The 18,260-nt window shown below is 41.2% G+C and overlaps 3 protein-coding genes across 5 annotated transcripts; 1 reads left to right on the forward strand and 2 right to left on the reverse strand.

Annotated features, from left to right (window-relative positions):
- Positions 1–41: 41 nt before the first annotated feature.
- slc48a1b (solute carrier family 48 member 1b) lies at positions 42–3,818 on the reverse strand. The gene is made up of 3 exons (XM_077014691.1): positions 3,300–3,818; positions 2,372–2,539; positions 42–1,545 (listed from the first exon to the last, which is right to left on the reverse strand). Exons 1-3 carry the CDS (start codon positions 3,427–3,429, stop codon positions 1,409–1,411), a joined length of 435 nt encoding a protein of 144 aa, XP_076870806.1. The 5' UTR covers positions 3,430–3,818; the 3' UTR covers positions 42–1,408.
- Positions 3,819–4,032: 214 nt separating this feature from the next.
- On the forward strand, positions 4,033–5,717 carry LOC143521619 (uncharacterized). The gene is made up of 2 exons (XM_077014690.1): positions 4,033–5,013; positions 5,267–5,717. The coding sequence occupies exons 1-2, from the start codon at positions 4,532–4,534 to the stop codon at positions 5,709–5,711; spliced, it is 927 nt and encodes a 308-aa protein (XP_076870805.1). The 5' UTR covers positions 4,033–4,531; the 3' UTR covers positions 5,712–5,717.
- A 2,385-nt stretch (positions 5,718–8,102) lies between these two features.
- Positions 8,103–17,853, reverse strand: bin2b (bridging integrator 2b). Of its 3 annotated transcripts, none has more exons than XM_077014693.1 (12): positions 17,585–17,853; positions 16,849–16,952; positions 13,487–13,541; positions 12,219–12,313; positions 12,042–12,137; positions 11,609–11,716; positions 11,397–11,482; positions 10,745–10,820; positions 10,361–10,443; positions 9,553–10,246; positions 9,376–9,474; positions 8,103–8,925 (listed from the first exon to the last, which is right to left on the reverse strand). In XM_077014693.1, exons 2-12 carry the CDS (start codon positions 16,903–16,905, stop codon positions 8,812–8,814), a joined length of 1,563 nt encoding a protein of 520 aa, XP_076870808.1. In that variant the 5' UTR covers positions 16,906–16,952; positions 17,585–17,853; the 3' UTR covers positions 8,103–8,811. The 3 variants fall into 3 exon arrangements, with proteins under 3 accessions (XP_076870808.1, XP_076870807.1, XP_076870809.1); XM_077014692.1 differs by having other exon boundaries at positions 16,849–16,929; positions 17,585–17,852; XM_077014694.1 differs by lacking the exon at positions 13,487–13,541 and having other exon boundaries at positions 16,849–16,929; positions 17,585–17,634.
- Positions 17,854–18,260: the final 407 nt, after the last annotated feature.

Here is an 18,260-nt window from a genome sequence, read left to right on the forward strand (position 1 = left end):
AATAAACTGATTTGTCTAAATACAGTCATCAGTACATGATGGAATTAACAAACTGTATTTTATTTAACGTGGTGTCCACACATGTACATACATTCAAATTCATAAGAAAACTCCTAACATTACAGCATTATGGAAACATTTATAAAATGCCTTGAAACATAAGCAAATGCTGTGAAAGACCCTGCCACATTTAAACATCACTGGCTTTTCTGTGAATAAAAAGATTCCTGTAATATGTGAATGGACCTTGGTGACCTTCAACCCAAGGACATTTACCCACAATGCCCAAGAATGGCAAAAGAAAAACCAAAGCATTATTAAAATCCACAAACAAAGCAAATGATTACATGTAGTCAAGTGTACACAATATATATTAAACATACAGGAACATCTGTAAAAACCACATCTGGAATTTAGTTGACAGTCTGATGAGTTCAACTCCACAGAACACGTGACTGGCAGCAGGATGCTGCATCATTCCTGCACTACAGCAGGGATCACTGATCCTCACGCTCAACTTGAACAGTTCATAAAGTGCTCGTTCACAAACCCTCATTATTCTAGTTGTGTCTGCATTGCTTGCCCTATGGGTTAAAATAAATGTTTAATGGGAAAAACCTCACATACAGGCTGTAGAACAGGGCAACACAGGACACATACATATAAATATATAAGGAAAAAGGGTTTGGGGGTTGTCATGTTTTGATAGAGAGGGAACACCACTGCATGAATATTATTACATTATATTTTTAAATAATTTTTTTTTAGTTATTGCGCCTTTCCATGTACCTTATGCACTGAGAACACCCCCCCCCCCCCCCCCCCCCAGTCGTCAACATGGGACACTCTTTCAACAGGAACGCTCACAAAGGGTCCAAAGATTTCAAATCCTACACATCTGACACGAGACAAACGCCAAAGCCTGAGAGATTCCCATGTTAAACATGCCTTCATGTGGAAATATTATTCAAGCACCTAATAGGGCTGATCAGACGAAACTCAGTACACACACACACACACACACACACACACACACACACACACAAATGCTTATAAAAATGTCCACTTAGTAAAATAACCATAAAACTCCACCTTTCACGTCCTTCACTGACCCCATATTTTGACGGCGTAAAGAGTAACAAGTGGAGTGGAGGTGAAAGAAATCTGTAAGAACAGTTTATCTTCTGGACATACAGGACACTGATGTCCTTTTGTTCACCGAGGTCGGCACTATCTTTAGTCCCTGGCTTCCTCTTGGACACCCGTGATATCAGATTTCCTCTCTGCTCAACTGGGATCATGTATCCATTAAAAAGCAGAACCACTGAACATGTTCTTATCACATTTAGCTGATTTGTGTTGATCTATCTGATTGTTCAAAGCATTTGTGTTTGTGCGAGTACGTATCTCAGAAGTCGCTGAGGATGGAGATGTCGGCAAACTCTTTGCGGTAACGGTGGGAGTACAGAGCCAGCAGGACTGACCACTTCAAACTCATAAAGCTCCACACACATGACAGGAACAGGCTGTGAGGGTCCAGCAGGGCTGCACACACACACACACACACACACACACACACACACACACACACACACACACACACACACACACACACACACAGTTAGGGTATTGATGTTTGGTCATTTACAACCATCTCCAGGAGCTGATGATTAGGCCTATTTTCTATTTTATTATCCTATACAGAATGAACGGTCCCTAAGTTATCATGAACACGATGCATAAAATGACTATTATCACTGTAGTGAAGGCCTTCAGGCACAACTGCAATGTAGCCGAGCAGTAATGTGGGTTATAGGGCAATAAAGTCTACATAGAGCTAGAGTCCATTCACTACCACTTACTGTGTCTCAAAATACAGCTGTGTTTGGATTCTCTGCTGCACAGCTGCATGACTGATACATTAATCTGAAGTATCCCTATTCAGACATCACAATATGATAAATACATGACAACACAGTATCTTGGGTTCTGTTATAATCTTAAGGTTGTCCAGTAACATTATTCCCCTATCACAGTGTTAAAAACACGTGGGATGCAGTATTTTGAAGGACAAGGCTTTTGAGTGCATCTTAATGCATAGTGGGGTTACCCACATCCAATCCTGGAAATCTAACCTCCTGCTGCATTTAATTCCAGCCCACCTAGCTCTAATGCTCAGGTGCAGTTGAAGGCCTTTAACTGGATCAAGATTAGGGTTAGCGCTCAATACTCCAGAGTGGTGGGTCACTATGACCAAAGTGGGGCACCTCCATCTATGAAACTACATTCTTGCCACAGCTGGAGCAGAGGAACCAGAAATATCAGAGTGTAGACCTCACCCTGCTGTCCTCCAGAGGCAGGCTCTACTTACACTCTTTGCGAGAGATGGCAACACACAGGAAAGCAATGAATGCGATGATCGACAGGAGGGAGAAAAAGGCGCCCATGACCAAAAAGAACTTCAGTCCCTTCAGCCATGTCCTCCAGTAGTCCTGCAGGTACATGACGTGGGTGACCAGCGTCCACAGTGCCAGAACGCCTGCTCAAACACAAAAGTACAGAGCCATCAGCCACAGTCAATACACGTAAGCGAGAGCTCCTGGCTTAGAGGAGAGCCTGAGCCAGCTGTAGTGAATGCCTCCTTCTAGCTTGTCCACCAGCAACCAGTTTTGCTGCTCTGTTCTCACAAATTAGCATGTGAACGCTCAAAGTTCATGTCTGGTTTTCATGACTGTGCACTTTCCGCTCTGGTGAAAAAATGCATTTTGATCCCCTCATCATCATGTTTTATAAAGTAATGTTACACTCAAACACGCAAGCATCTAACAGCATATCATCCATGTCAACACGTCAGCAGAAACACACTTGGAGACACAGCACACTTCTTTTAGCTGATTAAAATGTAACCTCTAACGGACTAATAATCACTGACTGGTGTACCAGGATAACTGACAACAATGTTTTAGGGTATTAAAACGATGTAATTCAACTTATTAAATATATTAGAAGGTTTATTCTCATGTCGCACTGGAGATTTAGGACTGATAAATAAAGGTGTCCTAATCAGATTTGTTATTATCAAAACTGAATAAATGTATTTATGCTCCACATGTCTTCTGTTGAAGATATGATCAATAACAGTGGCTTTCTTGGCATTACTGCGCTATATTGAGGTCACAAGAAACGTATGGGTGCAGACTCGGTCATAAAATAGGTACTTTTACGCTTTAAAGATGAAAAACAACAGAGTCTAGCTATGTTATGCCAGAAAACACTCCGTGTAGTAAATAAAAGTGTACCTGACAGTCCGCCCATCGCGGCGGTCCACGGCTGATAGTAGGCGACATTCCACACGAAGAAAGCGGAGAATCCCACCAGTACACCTACACACGCATACGCCAAGCTAATATACGTCTTATTGATAGCCATCAGGCTGATGTCAAAGTGATCAAATTCAAATATTTAGCCACAAATAAAATAAATAAGTAAACTTAAAAGATCAACTTTGCAGATCACTAAAGCCACACTTTATACAATCATCGCCCCACTTCAAGCTACCTGCTAACGGAACCTGCAGCTAGCTGGATTTAAATAGCTAACTTACAACCCGCTATGCGCTTGGTTCTGCCATCAAGAAAGACCACTATCCCCACTATTAGGAAGCTGGTTTTAAACCATCTGTCCTCTTCCTTTTTACAGCACCGTTCATGGTGATTTATAGCTACAATAACCTTTTGTTTATTATGCAATTCGCAGTCAAGGGAATTTTCGACGAGTCCCGTTACTCAAATTTAGATGAAACTGCGGCACCAACTGACTTGGAAGACACATAGCAACGAACACCACAGCCAACATGTCTAAGAAAAACAAAAGAACAGGATATTCAAGTTTTATTTTATGAATAATAAATACATAAATACAACATTACATTGAACGCATTTATACTGAAATAATCTACACTAATTATTAAAATAGCTAAAATTAACTAGTTAATAAACTAGTTATGTCTAACAAAATAGCTACCGCACGCTAACCTCCCCGAAATAAGTAATGGCATTTCTAAATGTTTTAAAATGGAAAATTTTGAATGACAACATACAGTAGCTGATGAGGCTAGAGATAAACCTGAAGCAAGAATCTTTTTGAACAGTATTTTACTAATGATCTAGGTAGCTAGCAATAACATTGTATGGTAAACGGTTGCGGTGACACAGACGTAGTCTGTCTGATCCATGTATTCAGTTTCTGTTCAACTATAAAGATTAGTTAGCTCACTAGCTGAATTAGCGGTCAGATAAGTGTAAACGAATAAATCAATTAATGCATGATTTTGGTTTATTTCCGAGAAAAACAACGGAAATGGCATGAATGTATTTTATTTGAATGTATTTGGCCAAACGTGGCGACCGAAGACAATATCTTTTAAAATGAGTTGAAAATGCCGTTATGGCATTGTGACGTTTATACAGTCATGACAATTGGTGTTCTTTAAACTCATTTATTCACAGTTATCTGTTCATTGGTACTGCGTATGATGAAGAAGAAAGGTGTAAGAAAATTATTATCTCCCCTTCGCACATTTTTTGTGTGGCTGGTGTGCTGTGGTTCAACAGCACACCAGCACAAGCCGAAGGAGTCCGGTCGTAGAAAACGTGAAAAACCACGAGACAGTTCAGAGTTCATCGAAGAAACTGTCGAGATCTGCGAATTTGAGGCCAAGAAACCTCAAACTTCTTCAAGAACACTGAACTCCCCAGAAACATCTATGAACAAGGACTCTCTCTCTAACCACAGCTCAAATGAACAGGTGGTAGCTCCCTCAAACAGCCATGGCGACACAATTTCTGCTGGAGATCCAACCTTTAGCAGGAGTCCCTCAATTGTTCTACCGGAGACGGACACGCACAGCCCTGTATTCTACAGTCACTGGGGGAACACAACAGGCTACATGTTTCATGATCACCTGCTTGCTGGACTAACTGATATTACATCTGGTGACAATACACAGTTTGGGTAAATATCTCATACAATTGTTCACTTACATCTGTAGTTTTCTAGGGTGAGTTTATCAGTTCAGAATAGGAGAGCACAGAAACAGGGGTCAGTAAATCAATGAGATTGTGAGTTATAAAATTCCATCATAGTAGACAGAAGAATTTAAAATCAGTAGCTATGCAAGATATAAAAACACAGGATTTATTTCCTCAACCTAAATCTTGTTAAATGTGAAAGTTATATCTCTAAACTGGGATTGTACCTTCTACAGACCAACCGGGCATGGGCATCTGCCAGCCTTTAAGAGTCTGGGTGAGGAATACGCCTACCCGGTTCACCATCACGTCGGCAGCAGTGTGTGTCCTTCCTTCGACGTCACCTACTCCCCTTTCCCCCATGATTCCCTCTCCATGCACCAAGAGCAGCAAGAGTTTCCCGGTCCCAGTCAGACCCAGGACAGCTGGTCGCATACAGTCTGGGGCGTAAACTTCAGTAGCGGCACCTCGACTTCCACCTCTGATTCAGTGATCTCTGGATCCCATGACGACTGGGCCTGCCTAGATCCCCCCGATGAGATCCTGTACTTTGAGCTGTGGGATTATGGAATTGATAAACTCCCTCAAGAGCGTTATATGGGCAAGTGGGAGGTCACTGACTTGTATGATAATATCCTGTATGAAGGCTCCATGTTCCCCACCGCCATGATCACTCAATAAATTAAACATTCAAATCAAAACTTGGCATGTGTATGTAATTTTATGTAGATCTGATTCATTTGGCCTATCCAGGGTTACATTGTAGTTCAATGTGTAGGAACACACACTCGTGAAAAACGTAGGACACCCAAAAAGGCTGCTCAAACTATACTGCTGGGTGTTAGGAATTTTGTAATGTCTGTAATTAACATGGATATAAATACACACTTTGTGCACACAATATCAGAAACCTCCTGAGTCACAAAACCTCTGACCTTCATGCAGAACCAAACTTTTGCCTCAAAACAGTTCAAGCAGTGCTCAAAACCAAACAATGTTGTCAAATGAAGCCTTGAGTCAATCAAAATGAAAAACAGCACTGAACATACAGTACAGACCAAATGTTTGGACACACCTTCTCATTCAAAAAGTTCTGTATTTTCATGACTATGAAAATTGTAGATTCACACTGAAGGTATCAAAACTATGAATTAACACATGTGGAATTATATACTTAACAAAAAAGTGTGAAACAACTGAAAATATGTTTTATATTCTCGGTTCTTCAAAGTAGCCACCTATTGCTTTGATTACTGCTTCGCACACTCAGCATTCTCTTGCTGAGCTTCAAGAGGTAGTCACCTGAAATGGTCTTCCAACAGTCTTTGAGGAGTTCCCAGAGATGCTTAGCACTTAGCCCTTTTGCCTTCACTCTGCGGTCCAGCTCACCCCAAACCATCTCGATTGGGTTCAGGTCCGGTGACTGTGGAGGCCAGGTCATCTGGCACAGCACCCCATCACCAGATGACCTCTGTACAGTTGCTTCATCTGCATTTTAGGATACAATAAGTGGTGGAGAGGCTGATACTGTTGATGCCTTCACAGTTGTCATGGTCGTCAATGATTCTCTGCTGTATTTCATGCAGTGACATTACATTGTTCTGGTGGACCATGTCAACAATGAGGGCCTCTTGGTGTGGGTTCAACATTGGCAGTCTTGCGATTCTACAAAAGAACACGCCATTACAAAATTTTACATGCAGCACTAAGCCTACAAATGTTTTAGGAAATTCATCTAATGAAACACCTTTTTATAGATCTGTATTGAGTCATACTGTAAACATATACAAAATGAATAAAGCAATTACCTGGTCTCCTGTCTGAATGTTCAGACTATGGTGGACACGGTGAATCTACTCAGGTTGGGCTGAACTCAAAGTCGTGTTTCCCTCATATCCATGGACAAGAATGTGGTCAATGATAGTTGCCTGTATTTCATCTGAAATTGTCGTTCTTCATCTCATCCCTCCTCTTCGATCTCTTACCCTTACTCTGCCTCTCTGACTGTTTCTATCCATAGTGAAACTTCTACAACCAGGTCTCCTTCTACTGGCTAATATTGTTTCTTCACATCATTTGTCATATGTGTGATCAATTTAGAGAGGCTGTGTTTAAGTTTTAAGACCAGTGCTTTATTTGAATTTCACTTTTGTTACCTGTGCTTACCATTATGCAAAGTGTTTGAAAACTGTCTTAATAGGTGAAAAGTGCTTAAGGTTCTGCCAAATGTGTGAACCTGTTGTGAGTAACTCGGTGAAATGTGCCTATGGTTCTGCCAAATGGGTGACAATTTCAATAAATAGGTTTAGGACTTTGATCATTTGGAACAGACAACAGTTTTGTGTTTTAGCAATTGAGGAAAAACAGTTAAACAAACACAAGGAAGGTAATGCTTACTTGAAAAATTACTTGGGTTACATTTTTGTTCCTTTTTTAGTTTTTCAATTGCCTGTATGCGAGTACTATCAGACCACTTTCTTTCTTTGATTCTTTCCTCACGGGTTCAGCAGTTTTAGGAGTCTTGCCTGTTTAGTCTTTTCCAATTTACAACTGCCAAGCAACTTTTGAGGAGGGAATAGTGCTAAATAAAATCTATATGGAGAGCGTTTTACCTGAAATTCCTTAACAAGGGCGAGTTTTTTTTTAATTTTTTTTTTATTTATTAGATCGATGTTCATCATCGCTATGTTAAGGGTGTATCGTTTGTAGACACAATTTGCCCATGACCCTGTTTAATTTAAATGTGGAAATTACAACAAATTAAATACAGAGGTGATTAGAAGTCATTCTATACTAAACTTCCCCTTCTACAGTTTATTCCTACATACAAACAAATATAATAAATAAAACAAAAAACAGATGAGAGCCAGTGGAGTAAACAATAAAATGTTGGGTTTTTTTAAGCAAGGATACCATTTAACCACCCAATTAAAAAATCCTTACCTTAGTTTGTAATGGCTAGAATTAGAATATTGCATAACAGGTGCGATGCAGACAATATTTGATGTAGCCTATGTAAAGTCGCAATAAACTGACAAACCTACCTTGCATCTTTGAACTTGTACTTTGAAATCTATTTGAAGTTTCTTTATTTAACACAAAACAAATAGTACACGTTTTAAAAAATACATCTTATACATTTCACAGTTCTGTTTAGTAGATATTACCATTCAACAAATGTTTCCAGGATATCCGAGTACATGTGGAATACTGTGTATTGCATTATGCCTGCTTAAATTGAGCGAGTGAACGAGTGATAAGAGGGACAGAGCTCCAGCTCTTTCAATAATGTATATCAGTGAACAACAAGAAAATAAGTTTTAGACATATGGCTATACTTTAAATATAGAAATATTTTCCATAAACATGGATATACTTCTAAAAGAGGAAATGGAATCATTGGTGTCGTCAGTGCAAATAATTCTTGGCAAACACTGTGAAGACCAATAAAACCTTACGTTTCTACTCGGAGTACAGACAACTCAAAGATTCCAGTGAAAGTAGCATGCTTGTCGTAAGCTATAATTAACATAAGTCCTGTGGAATCCAAAGATCTTTGTGGAAAAGTTGAGCCGGATGAGCATGTGAACATGGCCACTGAAACGAGGCCGTATGAAGGGGGTGTGGATTCCAGAACGAAAAACACACAAATTAAATCAGCATTGTCTTTGATCACAAGGGACTGTGCACAGTGATCTCAAGCACTTTTACTCCATGCTGCCAAATTCTGGGTCGAGTCACGAAGTAGAAAAAAGTGCCCCTCAATAATTGTGGTCTTGGCCTAGTCAGAGTCGATGCGTTGGATCTTGGTCTCGGCAACGATTCCAGAGAGAAGCGTTAGGTCTTTATACTGGATCCAATCCTGCTCCCTCACTCCCCACTCAGAGCCCTCTGGCTGCAACAGAGCATTCAGACAATATTCCTAAAATATTTCATACAAAAGTTCCTACAAGGTTCGGGGACATCAGATCTCAAAAACGAAAGGCATTGAATAATGTGGTTAAGACTGCTGAGCAGGAACCACATGTTCAATCTGTGTGTGTTTAGTGCTATAGGGCTCTTTTGTTACATAGCTGTAGACTATAGTTTCAAAAAAGGTCCTTTCTGTACTGTGAGCAAAGAGTAAATGCAGGCCTGGCACATTCCTCTGCCAACAGTGCTTTTCTCTAATGATTTTAATAATATTTCATTGGTCAGGCTTTAAGATGAGAATTCTCGTAATGCATTTCCCCAGGCAAATAAAAGTATCCAAAGAATTACATTGTGTTATAAAAAGGGACATTGATGAGAACAGTCCCTCAGCACATGATACGTCAGGATTGTTCACAATACTGTGCTCACTCACCTTTTCCTCTTCATTGTCAACAAATATGAGGAGCACATCTCCTTTAGCGAAGAGCAGAAGAACACCTTCTTCAGACTCCTGGTCCTCCAAAGCAACAGCCTAAATAAACAAAAAGACAATCTCAATCTAAAATCACCAGAATTTATAATCTTGATCCTTAAACAGAAAATCTCATACCTTGTAGAGAAATCCAGGAGGCTGTGAACCTTCAGTTTTTTGGCTTGTGACCAATTCTTTCTCTTTCTTTAACTCTTTTGTTTGACTATTCTGTCTTCCACCATCTTCTGTCTCCCTGTCTTCCTCTGGCACCTCTTTCCCTCTTTTTTTGTGGGGGCTGGCAGATTGTCGAGGGACAGGCTGTGGGGCAGCTTGGTCTTTCTCATTCCGCAGAGGTTTGGACTCAACACTGCCACCTTCAGGCCAGTGGGATGTCCGCATGTCCTCAGACACTGATGCATCCGTGTCCCCGCACCCATGTGGCAAGGCGTCCTCGTCACTCTGCTCATCTTCATCTTGGTCACTCGCAGTTGAGCTTCCTGCGTGATCCTTATCGACTGACTGCAGTGATTCGTCTGCAGCAGTTTCTGTGGCATTCCCATTGGTGTCTTCAGGCTTAATGCCCTCCTCCTCTGAGAACACAGTCTGTCTATTGGTCGTGCCGGGCCCACTGTCAGTAGAATTACGGTCATCTGAATCTGACGTTTCTGGCACAGAGTGTTCAGTCTTTGCTGGATCAGAGTGGGAATCTGAGGGGTTTGAAAGCTCATCAGGAACACTGAGTTTGCTCAGAGCTGGATGATCACCAGGAAAGGCGGTGTTACAAGGGATTGGTGCAGATATAGTAAGAGATTTCCTCTTTTTAGACTTGGTGCTGGGAATTGGATGAAGAAACACACAAAGTGCAAAGGAGTTATACAGAATCTGGATATAATTTAGAGAAGTATTCACCGGATTGAATTGATCCCATAGAAGCTTAGACTTGTACCTGTTGAGGCCCTTGATGATAAATGTTTTGGTGGAGTGCTGGGTCTCAAGTTTCATCATTACATTATATATGTCATGGTTTAACTGGGGGGAAAAAAAACACCACAACTCAGATGGACTCAATTCCTATCTCATCAAAATGACTTCAGTATAATCTCCAAAATTTGCAAAAAAGACCGATAATAGTTTTCTAAACCACAAACTGAAGTATAAGGCCAAGTCTTATAAAAAATAATCTTATGAAAAGAACACATATCTTTCAAAAGTAGACATTAAATAACAAATGTATAAAGACAACAATTCTGAGGAGATTTTATGGTAGGTCATAATTAATAGATTTGTTCTTGATGACTCAGACACGGTTGTGTGCACACATCTATCTTACCACACTCATCTCTTTATAAAAGACATCACGCAGGTTTGAGATGTTCTGAAACACCGTCACATAGCAGCCAATGCGACTGAGAGTACAACAGAGACAGATTCATATACATTACACATTCACATACTAATGCCAATGATTAATGAAGAAGAGTACAGCAGGTCATTTCACTATAGTCCCACAACTGTTTTGTAGATTTTTAGCAAGCTGCAAGATACATATGCCGCTAATGACAGGAAACTGTGTGTGTGTGTGTGTGTGTGTGTGTGTGTGTGGTGGAGGGGGTGGCGGCATCTACCATAATGACTCTCCACACAAGGCCGTGACTATTGAAGAATATAACGAATGCTACAGTTATGACAACATTCACTTTTATCGCATTAGGACTGAATGTTCTGGGCCAGAGAAGTTGCAAGGTTAAATCATCAGAACATGTTCCAAAGTGGTCTGGAATAGATGCTTAAAAATACAGAAATACAGCTGTCTGCACTTCTGTCATGTGGTGAGCACATCCTACCATATGTTTTTATATGGCAAAATAGTATAAAAGCTTAACAGCTGTTGATCAGCCAGCACCTATTACAAACAGCTGTGAACGGTCATAAACGGTCTGCTGTTGTAATGTGCTGTGTCCTGTCCTGTGTGCATTTCTGACCTTTGGTAGAGGACAGGAAGTTCCTCCCTCAGCTCCTTATTTATCTCCTCAAACACACTTTGTGCTTTGTTGAACTCCTCCTCTGCCTGAGGAACAGCAGCAGCTATTAAGGCCAAACAATCCCATTATCATATCCACCATATAAACAAGTTAATTCTGTAGCATTTTACAGAGGGGAGGGGGGGGGAGAGAGGTCACACACGATGACTCACTTTAGATACTTTGGCTTCGTCCTTCTTCTTGGCATTCTGCAGTGCCTCCAAATGGTGACGGGCGGAGTCGTAATCCACCAGCTTGCGTCCGCGCTTAGCCACCCGCTCCTGGAAGCACACAGGGGAGGCACTGAGTCTCCCGCTGAAAGGGGGAGTCCCAACAACTGGGCACTTTCACGGGACCCAACAGACCTTTTGCAAGATTTGTGAATTCTTCAGAAATTCAAATGCTATGAGAACCTGGACAATATGCACTACATGGTCTGTTCATTTACTGTACTAAAATATTAATGTAAATGTGTCAATTGTCAACAATGAATTTGTTAACATGGTTTCTACATGTCTAAATATGAAAATATAAATGAAACGTCATTTTTTGATATTCAATCATTTTTGTTACCAAACAGAAGGTGGTCATACCCAGTATACTCACTTTGACATCTGGAAACTGGCTGGTATAGTTCTCCATTGTGCGAATAATCTGGTCATTTAACTTCTCTTCATAATCACTCCACAGCAGGTCCTCACTCTGAGGGGGAGAGGAAACAAGACATTTAATTTTATGAACGATTTGAAAACACAGATACATTTATGAAAATGTATGACTCGCCTCCATAATGGCAGACAGATCTTCCACACCCTGCCAGTCAGACTCATAGACATCTTGCAGAGTCTGAGACAGGCGTTTAGATGTCTCATGCATTGCTAGGAGAAAAGGAAAAGAAAAGGAAAAAAGTGCTTATTTACATGTTGCCAATCAATTTCATTGCCAATTCTTTTATCAGCTTTTATCTGCCCTAAACTCATTTTATTCAACATCAACATATAAACTGCAGCTAAGATGTGAAAGAGCTGTATTTGCTTTAAAAAGTACCAGCCAAGTAAATATAGGATATAAATTAAGACAAGTATGGATTTTAATAGTTTTTGCTTCATAAGTCTTGCTATCTTAAAGTAACAATACTTTCATAGTGTTTAGAATACTCTAAACGTATATGTCGGTAAGACAATGATTAGATTTGGCTTTTAATGCTTAGTAAATGGTAGCTATCAAAGTGATTCCAGGTGATATGATACGTCATCTAGGTATAATGTATTACTTACTGCTTTGAATCATCTGTATACTCTAAACTGAACTGAATTTCTCCTCTGTTCCTCATGAAAACATCAATACAACTGAAGGCTCAAAAAAAGAATTGGTTTCCTGCAAGATCAAAAGCAGATACCAACTTGCCGCAGAAATTCTAAATGAACTGCAGAAGCTCTAAAATGTATAATCTCCTTTTCACAGTGAAGTAAACCGTTGCATTTTCACATACACAACGGCCATGAAAATGCAGTGAGGGCTTGTTCACACTTGCAGAGACAGGATTTCACAACAAGCACTTTAAGTGTACTATTGATAGCCAACATTCACTTCCACATTCACATTAGCCAGAGCTGAAAAGGAGAAACATCACCATGTTTTCCATTCCCTTCCTACAATGCCAAGGCACAATAATATTTTCACTCTTAAGCTCTTGTCCGGCTGAAGCCACAAACCAAACACTCAGCAGTGAACGTATAGTGGCTGAAACTGCCTGAGCAACAGGTGCATGACCGCGTGGAAAACGTATCTAAGTTCCATCTCTTCACAGCCCCTCTCTAGAGTCATAAGCATCCACTGGACATATGTTGCATTTGAAATTGTATTTGTCAGGGGAAATGAAGATTAAAATTACTGAAAGATACAAAACAGTTTTCCAAGAAAGAAAGAAATTTAAAAAGTGCTCTAATATTGCTCTAAAAGTGCACCTTCCTACCAATCATTTAAGAATTACAGTTCTTAAACTTAAACTTAAGTCATTTAGCGTCTTTATTAGTAACAGCAGCTGGTACCTTTTACCGCACTGAAGTAGGCCTTTACATCCTTGTATAGCCTGGTACCATCCATCTGGTAGAAAACAGAAAATTATAATTTTATATTAAATATTAATGCTCAGCAAATATTTTATTAGAAACACTCCTCCTATTCGCACACTCACTGGTACAGGAGCATTTGTAGGTACACAAGTTCAGACAGTAGGATTTATGTCACCATGAACAATTTAACCACTCATTCTGTACCATGCATCATTGCCCAGTTCCCTAGGACCACTGCTGACAGGAATATTGACACTATGGATATAACTGGGTCTCTAACACACCAGCATCAGTGATGACTTGAGTGGACCACCACCCAATAATATTCAACTATCATTGGCTGTATGGTCACAGTGAGAAAATCACTGATAAAGGGCTAGATGGCGGCACACACAAACCCAGCACAGCTGTACGCTCAAGTCAAGTGGTTTTAAGATATACATCACTTAAAAGTATGATTGCAAGTATCTAGAACCTGCCAGAATCTAGAATCACAGTGAACAAGTCAAAGAACAGTTGCATGGAAGAACTCTCTTGGCAAGTCTTCCACAGGCAACACAGGACAGCAGGTTTCACAAACTCATCATTCATAATGTGTAGAAACAGAGGTATACTCAGGTTTAGTTGTATATGCAACACTGCATTTACATTTATTACATTTATAAATTCTTTCCAAGTCCATTTTTCAAACTCAACCAAAATAATCACATTGTGCAATTATGAAAGTGTATGAACATAAAAATAGTGCATGATCAGTGCACATAATTATTAAGAACCTTTACTGCAGGTAAAATTGGCTACAAAAAGCAATTTTTCTAAAACTGAAAAAACAAAAATTGCAAAAAATCTCAATCAAGTGTACAATAAAAACATTATTAATAACAGTCCCCATGGTGGCAAAACATGCTGAGATAGAAATTATCTGCAAAAAACTTGGAAGAATTAATCATGGAGCCTCCAGTAATCCTTTATTAGTATCTACTTCCTGGAACTGCAGTCTCCCTGGAAAATCCTGAAGTGCAAGATGTCTATTGCCCTGAGGCATTGCAAAGATCAGTATGAAATATGACCCCCCCCCCCCCCCCCCCCCCGACTGGTATGAATCACAAGATGAAGTGACAGGACTGGACATGTATTAAGACACGAGTTTCGTCAAAGGCTTGATGGACACACGAGTGGACCGATAGGCGAACCATGGAAAAGTAAGATGGAGGAGGTGTAATGTGGGCAGTTGTCATTCATAATGAACTAATTGTATATTTTGTAGCTGTAGAACTCAATCAACTCTCGAAACTACTGCCAGTTTCTGGACAACACATTGTTCAAACAGTGGTACAGCAAGAGGTCAGCAGTACTAAAGACGTCCATGATATTTCTAGTGTAGTGTAGTGGAGCTAGTGTAGAATACACTAAATATACACTAAATACAGAATTTAGAATACACTAAAGACTAGAGCTAGTGTAGAATTTGAAGATGAGGGTTATGGCCTACCTCCTTCCTCACCTAGCCCATCCCTCCTTCCTCACCTAGCCCATCCCTCCTTCCTCACCTAGCCCACCCCTCCTTCCTCTCCTAGCCCATCCCTCCTTCCTCTCCTAGCCCATCCCTCCTTCCTCACCTAGCCCATCCCTCCTTCCTCTCCTAGCCCATCCCTCCTTCCTCACCTAGCCCATCCCTCCTTCCTCACCTAGCCCATCCCTCCTTCCTCACCTAACCCATCCCTCCTTCCTCACCTAACCCATCCCTCCTTCCTCTCCTAGCCCATCCCTCCTTCCTCTCCTAGCCCATCCCTCCTTCCTCTCCTAGCCCATCCCTCCTTCCTCTCCTAGCCCATCCCTCCTTCCTCACCTAGCCCATCCCTCCTTCCTCTCCTAGCCCATCCCTCCTTCCTCTCCTAGCCCATCCCTCCTTCCTCTCCTAGCCCATCCCTCCTTCCTCTCCTAGCCCATCCCTCCTTCCTCTCCTAGCCCATCCCTCCTTCCTCACCTAGCCCATCCCTCCTTCCTCACCTAGCCCATCCCTCCTTCCTCACCTAGCCCATCCCTCCTTCCTCTCCTAGCCCATCCCTCCTTCCTCTCCTAGCCCATCCCTCCTTCCTCTCCTAGCCCATCCCTCCTTCCTCTCCTAGCCCATCCCTCCTTCCTCTCCTAGCCCATCCCTCCTTCCTCTCCTAGCCCATCCCTCCTTCCTCACCTAGCCCATCCCTCCTTCCTCACCTAGCCCATCCCTCCTTCCTCTCCTAGCCCATCCCTCCTTCCTCTCCTAGCCCATCCCTCCTTCCTCTCCTAGCCCATCCCTCCTTCCTCTCCTAGCCCATCCCTCCTTCCTCTCCTAGCCCATCCCTCCTTCCTCTCCTAGCCCATCCCTCCTTCCTCTCCTAGCCCATCCCTCCTTCCTCTCCTAGCCCATCCCTCCTTCCTCTCCTAGCCCATCCCTCCTTCCTCTCCTAGCCCATCCCTCCTTCCTCACCTAGCCCATCCCTCCTTCCTCACCTAGCCCATCCCTCCTTCAACCCAGTTGAAAATCCAGTTAGGGGTTTTCAAGCATGAGCTTTACAGTGAGAGACAACACTTCACATCTTTGAGCAGTATCTGTTAAGAAAGCTGTTAAGACTCGAGTACTAAGATGGTACTGTATAATACCCTGTATACTGTATAATGACACCCTGCACATTGCAGCCAAAAACATTTTCCAGAATTTGTTTTTTAATTAATAAATATTTGCAATGTTCTAAATTTAACGGTGGGGCTGCATTGCTGGTGAACACCAGCACACATCATTACAGTCCAACTGAAGGTTGAAATATCTTAATGAAATGAAAACCTAAAGGCGATACTTCACAAACAAGAAGAGTGGATTTGCCACATGTTGGAACTCAATGAGAACATTAAGGTGTTTTAGACATTTTTCCAGCTAGGCTTTAGACTCAGACTCAACACCCTAACTTACTAAACAAACTGTGACAAACCTCAATACCCTAACCTACTAAACAAACTGTGACAAACGTCAGCATACATACTGACCCAATCTGGGTGGAGCCACTTCCTGTTGTACATGCAGGACTACTATGATAAAATGTGACATTTAAAGTAATTCTACACAATGCATTCATTAAAAGGTCCTAGTTGTTCTTACACAAAAGACCCATGAGGCTTTAGTGCATGTGAGCCATACAACTAGCTTCCGCTTTAGAGATCAAGCAGTCTAAGACACAGTGATAAATTGCACAAGGCACTCAAAGGTATTCAACTGCTTAATTTGTATGCAATCACAAAATCAACACGAGTATGCGTCACACCTGCATGACGTATATTAAACACAAACACACACACAGTACCTGTTGCTTGTTCAGATTGCCTGCACACTGCTCAAACTGTTCATCTTTCGTCTCCATGGTTTTTCCAAGTTTCTGCAGGACCTGTGCCACACACACACGAAGAACTTCAAACACAGACCACATTCAAACAGACCAAAGAAAGAAAATAACGACGGGGTCTTCCACCGAGACTTGTGAACCTTTGCATTTTTGAATCAAGGACAAGGACATACTGCAGCTATTCCAGTTTAATGTCCATGGGGACATATATGTAATGTGCTGCTCTCTACACATGTCCCAGAAAGTCTGTATATGTCCCATCCATAACTTTGTTTGCTTGTTATTGTTGCTTAAATCAATCATATCGGAGCTGAACTGTGGTTGGTACTGACAGAAATGATGGCCCATTAGGATAACTGTTTAACAGTTATAATTATCTCTATAGAGCTTGTTGCCAATGCTTCAAAACAACTGCTTAAAAAGTGTGTGGGAGAGAGAGAGAGACAGACAGAAAGAGAGAGAAAAGGAAGTCAAGGCAGGAAGCAGTATTATTTGTGTTCAACAACTTCAACAGCTGATACCACAAAGCACATGGATTACTCTATAAATTAAATCTAGGTATAGTGCTGAATTGCTATGTTCTTGACAATAAGGGTAATTTAGGACAATGTAGGCTAAGTGATAACAGATACATACACAGTAAAAGAACACAGAACTTTGTTAAAGTGATTTCGTACAACCCAAACCAATCACATACCTTCTCTTGAGCCCGGTTCATTGATTTCTGAAAACGTTTAGCCAGGATACCTGCTCCAGCACCTATGTTACCCCCAAGGTTGGCACCATGTTTACTCTCAGCCATTCTGTCTCGCTCTTATCAAGACTCAAACACAAGTTTTCAGCCCGAAGTCTTTGCTTCCTTTTATGTGGTAGCTCTTCTGACTTCCTTTAAACGCTAGCATGGGCGGAGTGAGGAGGCACAGGAAGGTCTGAAGGCAGACTGAACGCATTCGGGGTTGTATCGGCTGTGTTGCAACAGACCACTAGGCTAAGTAGGATTTACCATGCAGTCGTGTTCAGACGTGTCTACTGTCTTAAATGTGGCGAGCTGCGCACTTTAGGTCTGCAGTATCAGGAAGGGCAGAACAAAATGTAGTTGATTTTTGTATATGGTACTGTTAATGCCACTTAATGTCACTTTCACTGGTTCCTCATTCTTAAATTGGGTGAACGCGCTGAAGTCAATGGTAAAACGTACACGTTAATTTAAATGTTTAGACCTAAATGTGCTTTTTCTAAATTAAGATGAACTGAGGATATCGTTCAAATGTCTCGCTACATCTGGCTGTATCTCATAATAGTGTATTGACAGTAATTAATGATAAAGTGAGATTATAATCCTTTTACCGGCCATGGCATTTGAGTAATACTTA

Source organism: Brachyhypopomus gauderio, chromosome 8 (assembly GCF_052324685.1).
Source record: "Brachyhypopomus gauderio isolate BG-103 chromosome 8, BGAUD_0.2, whole genome shotgun sequence".
NCBI classification, from domain to species: domain Eukaryota; kingdom Metazoa; phylum Chordata; class Actinopteri; order Gymnotiformes; family Hypopomidae; genus Brachyhypopomus; species Brachyhypopomus gauderio.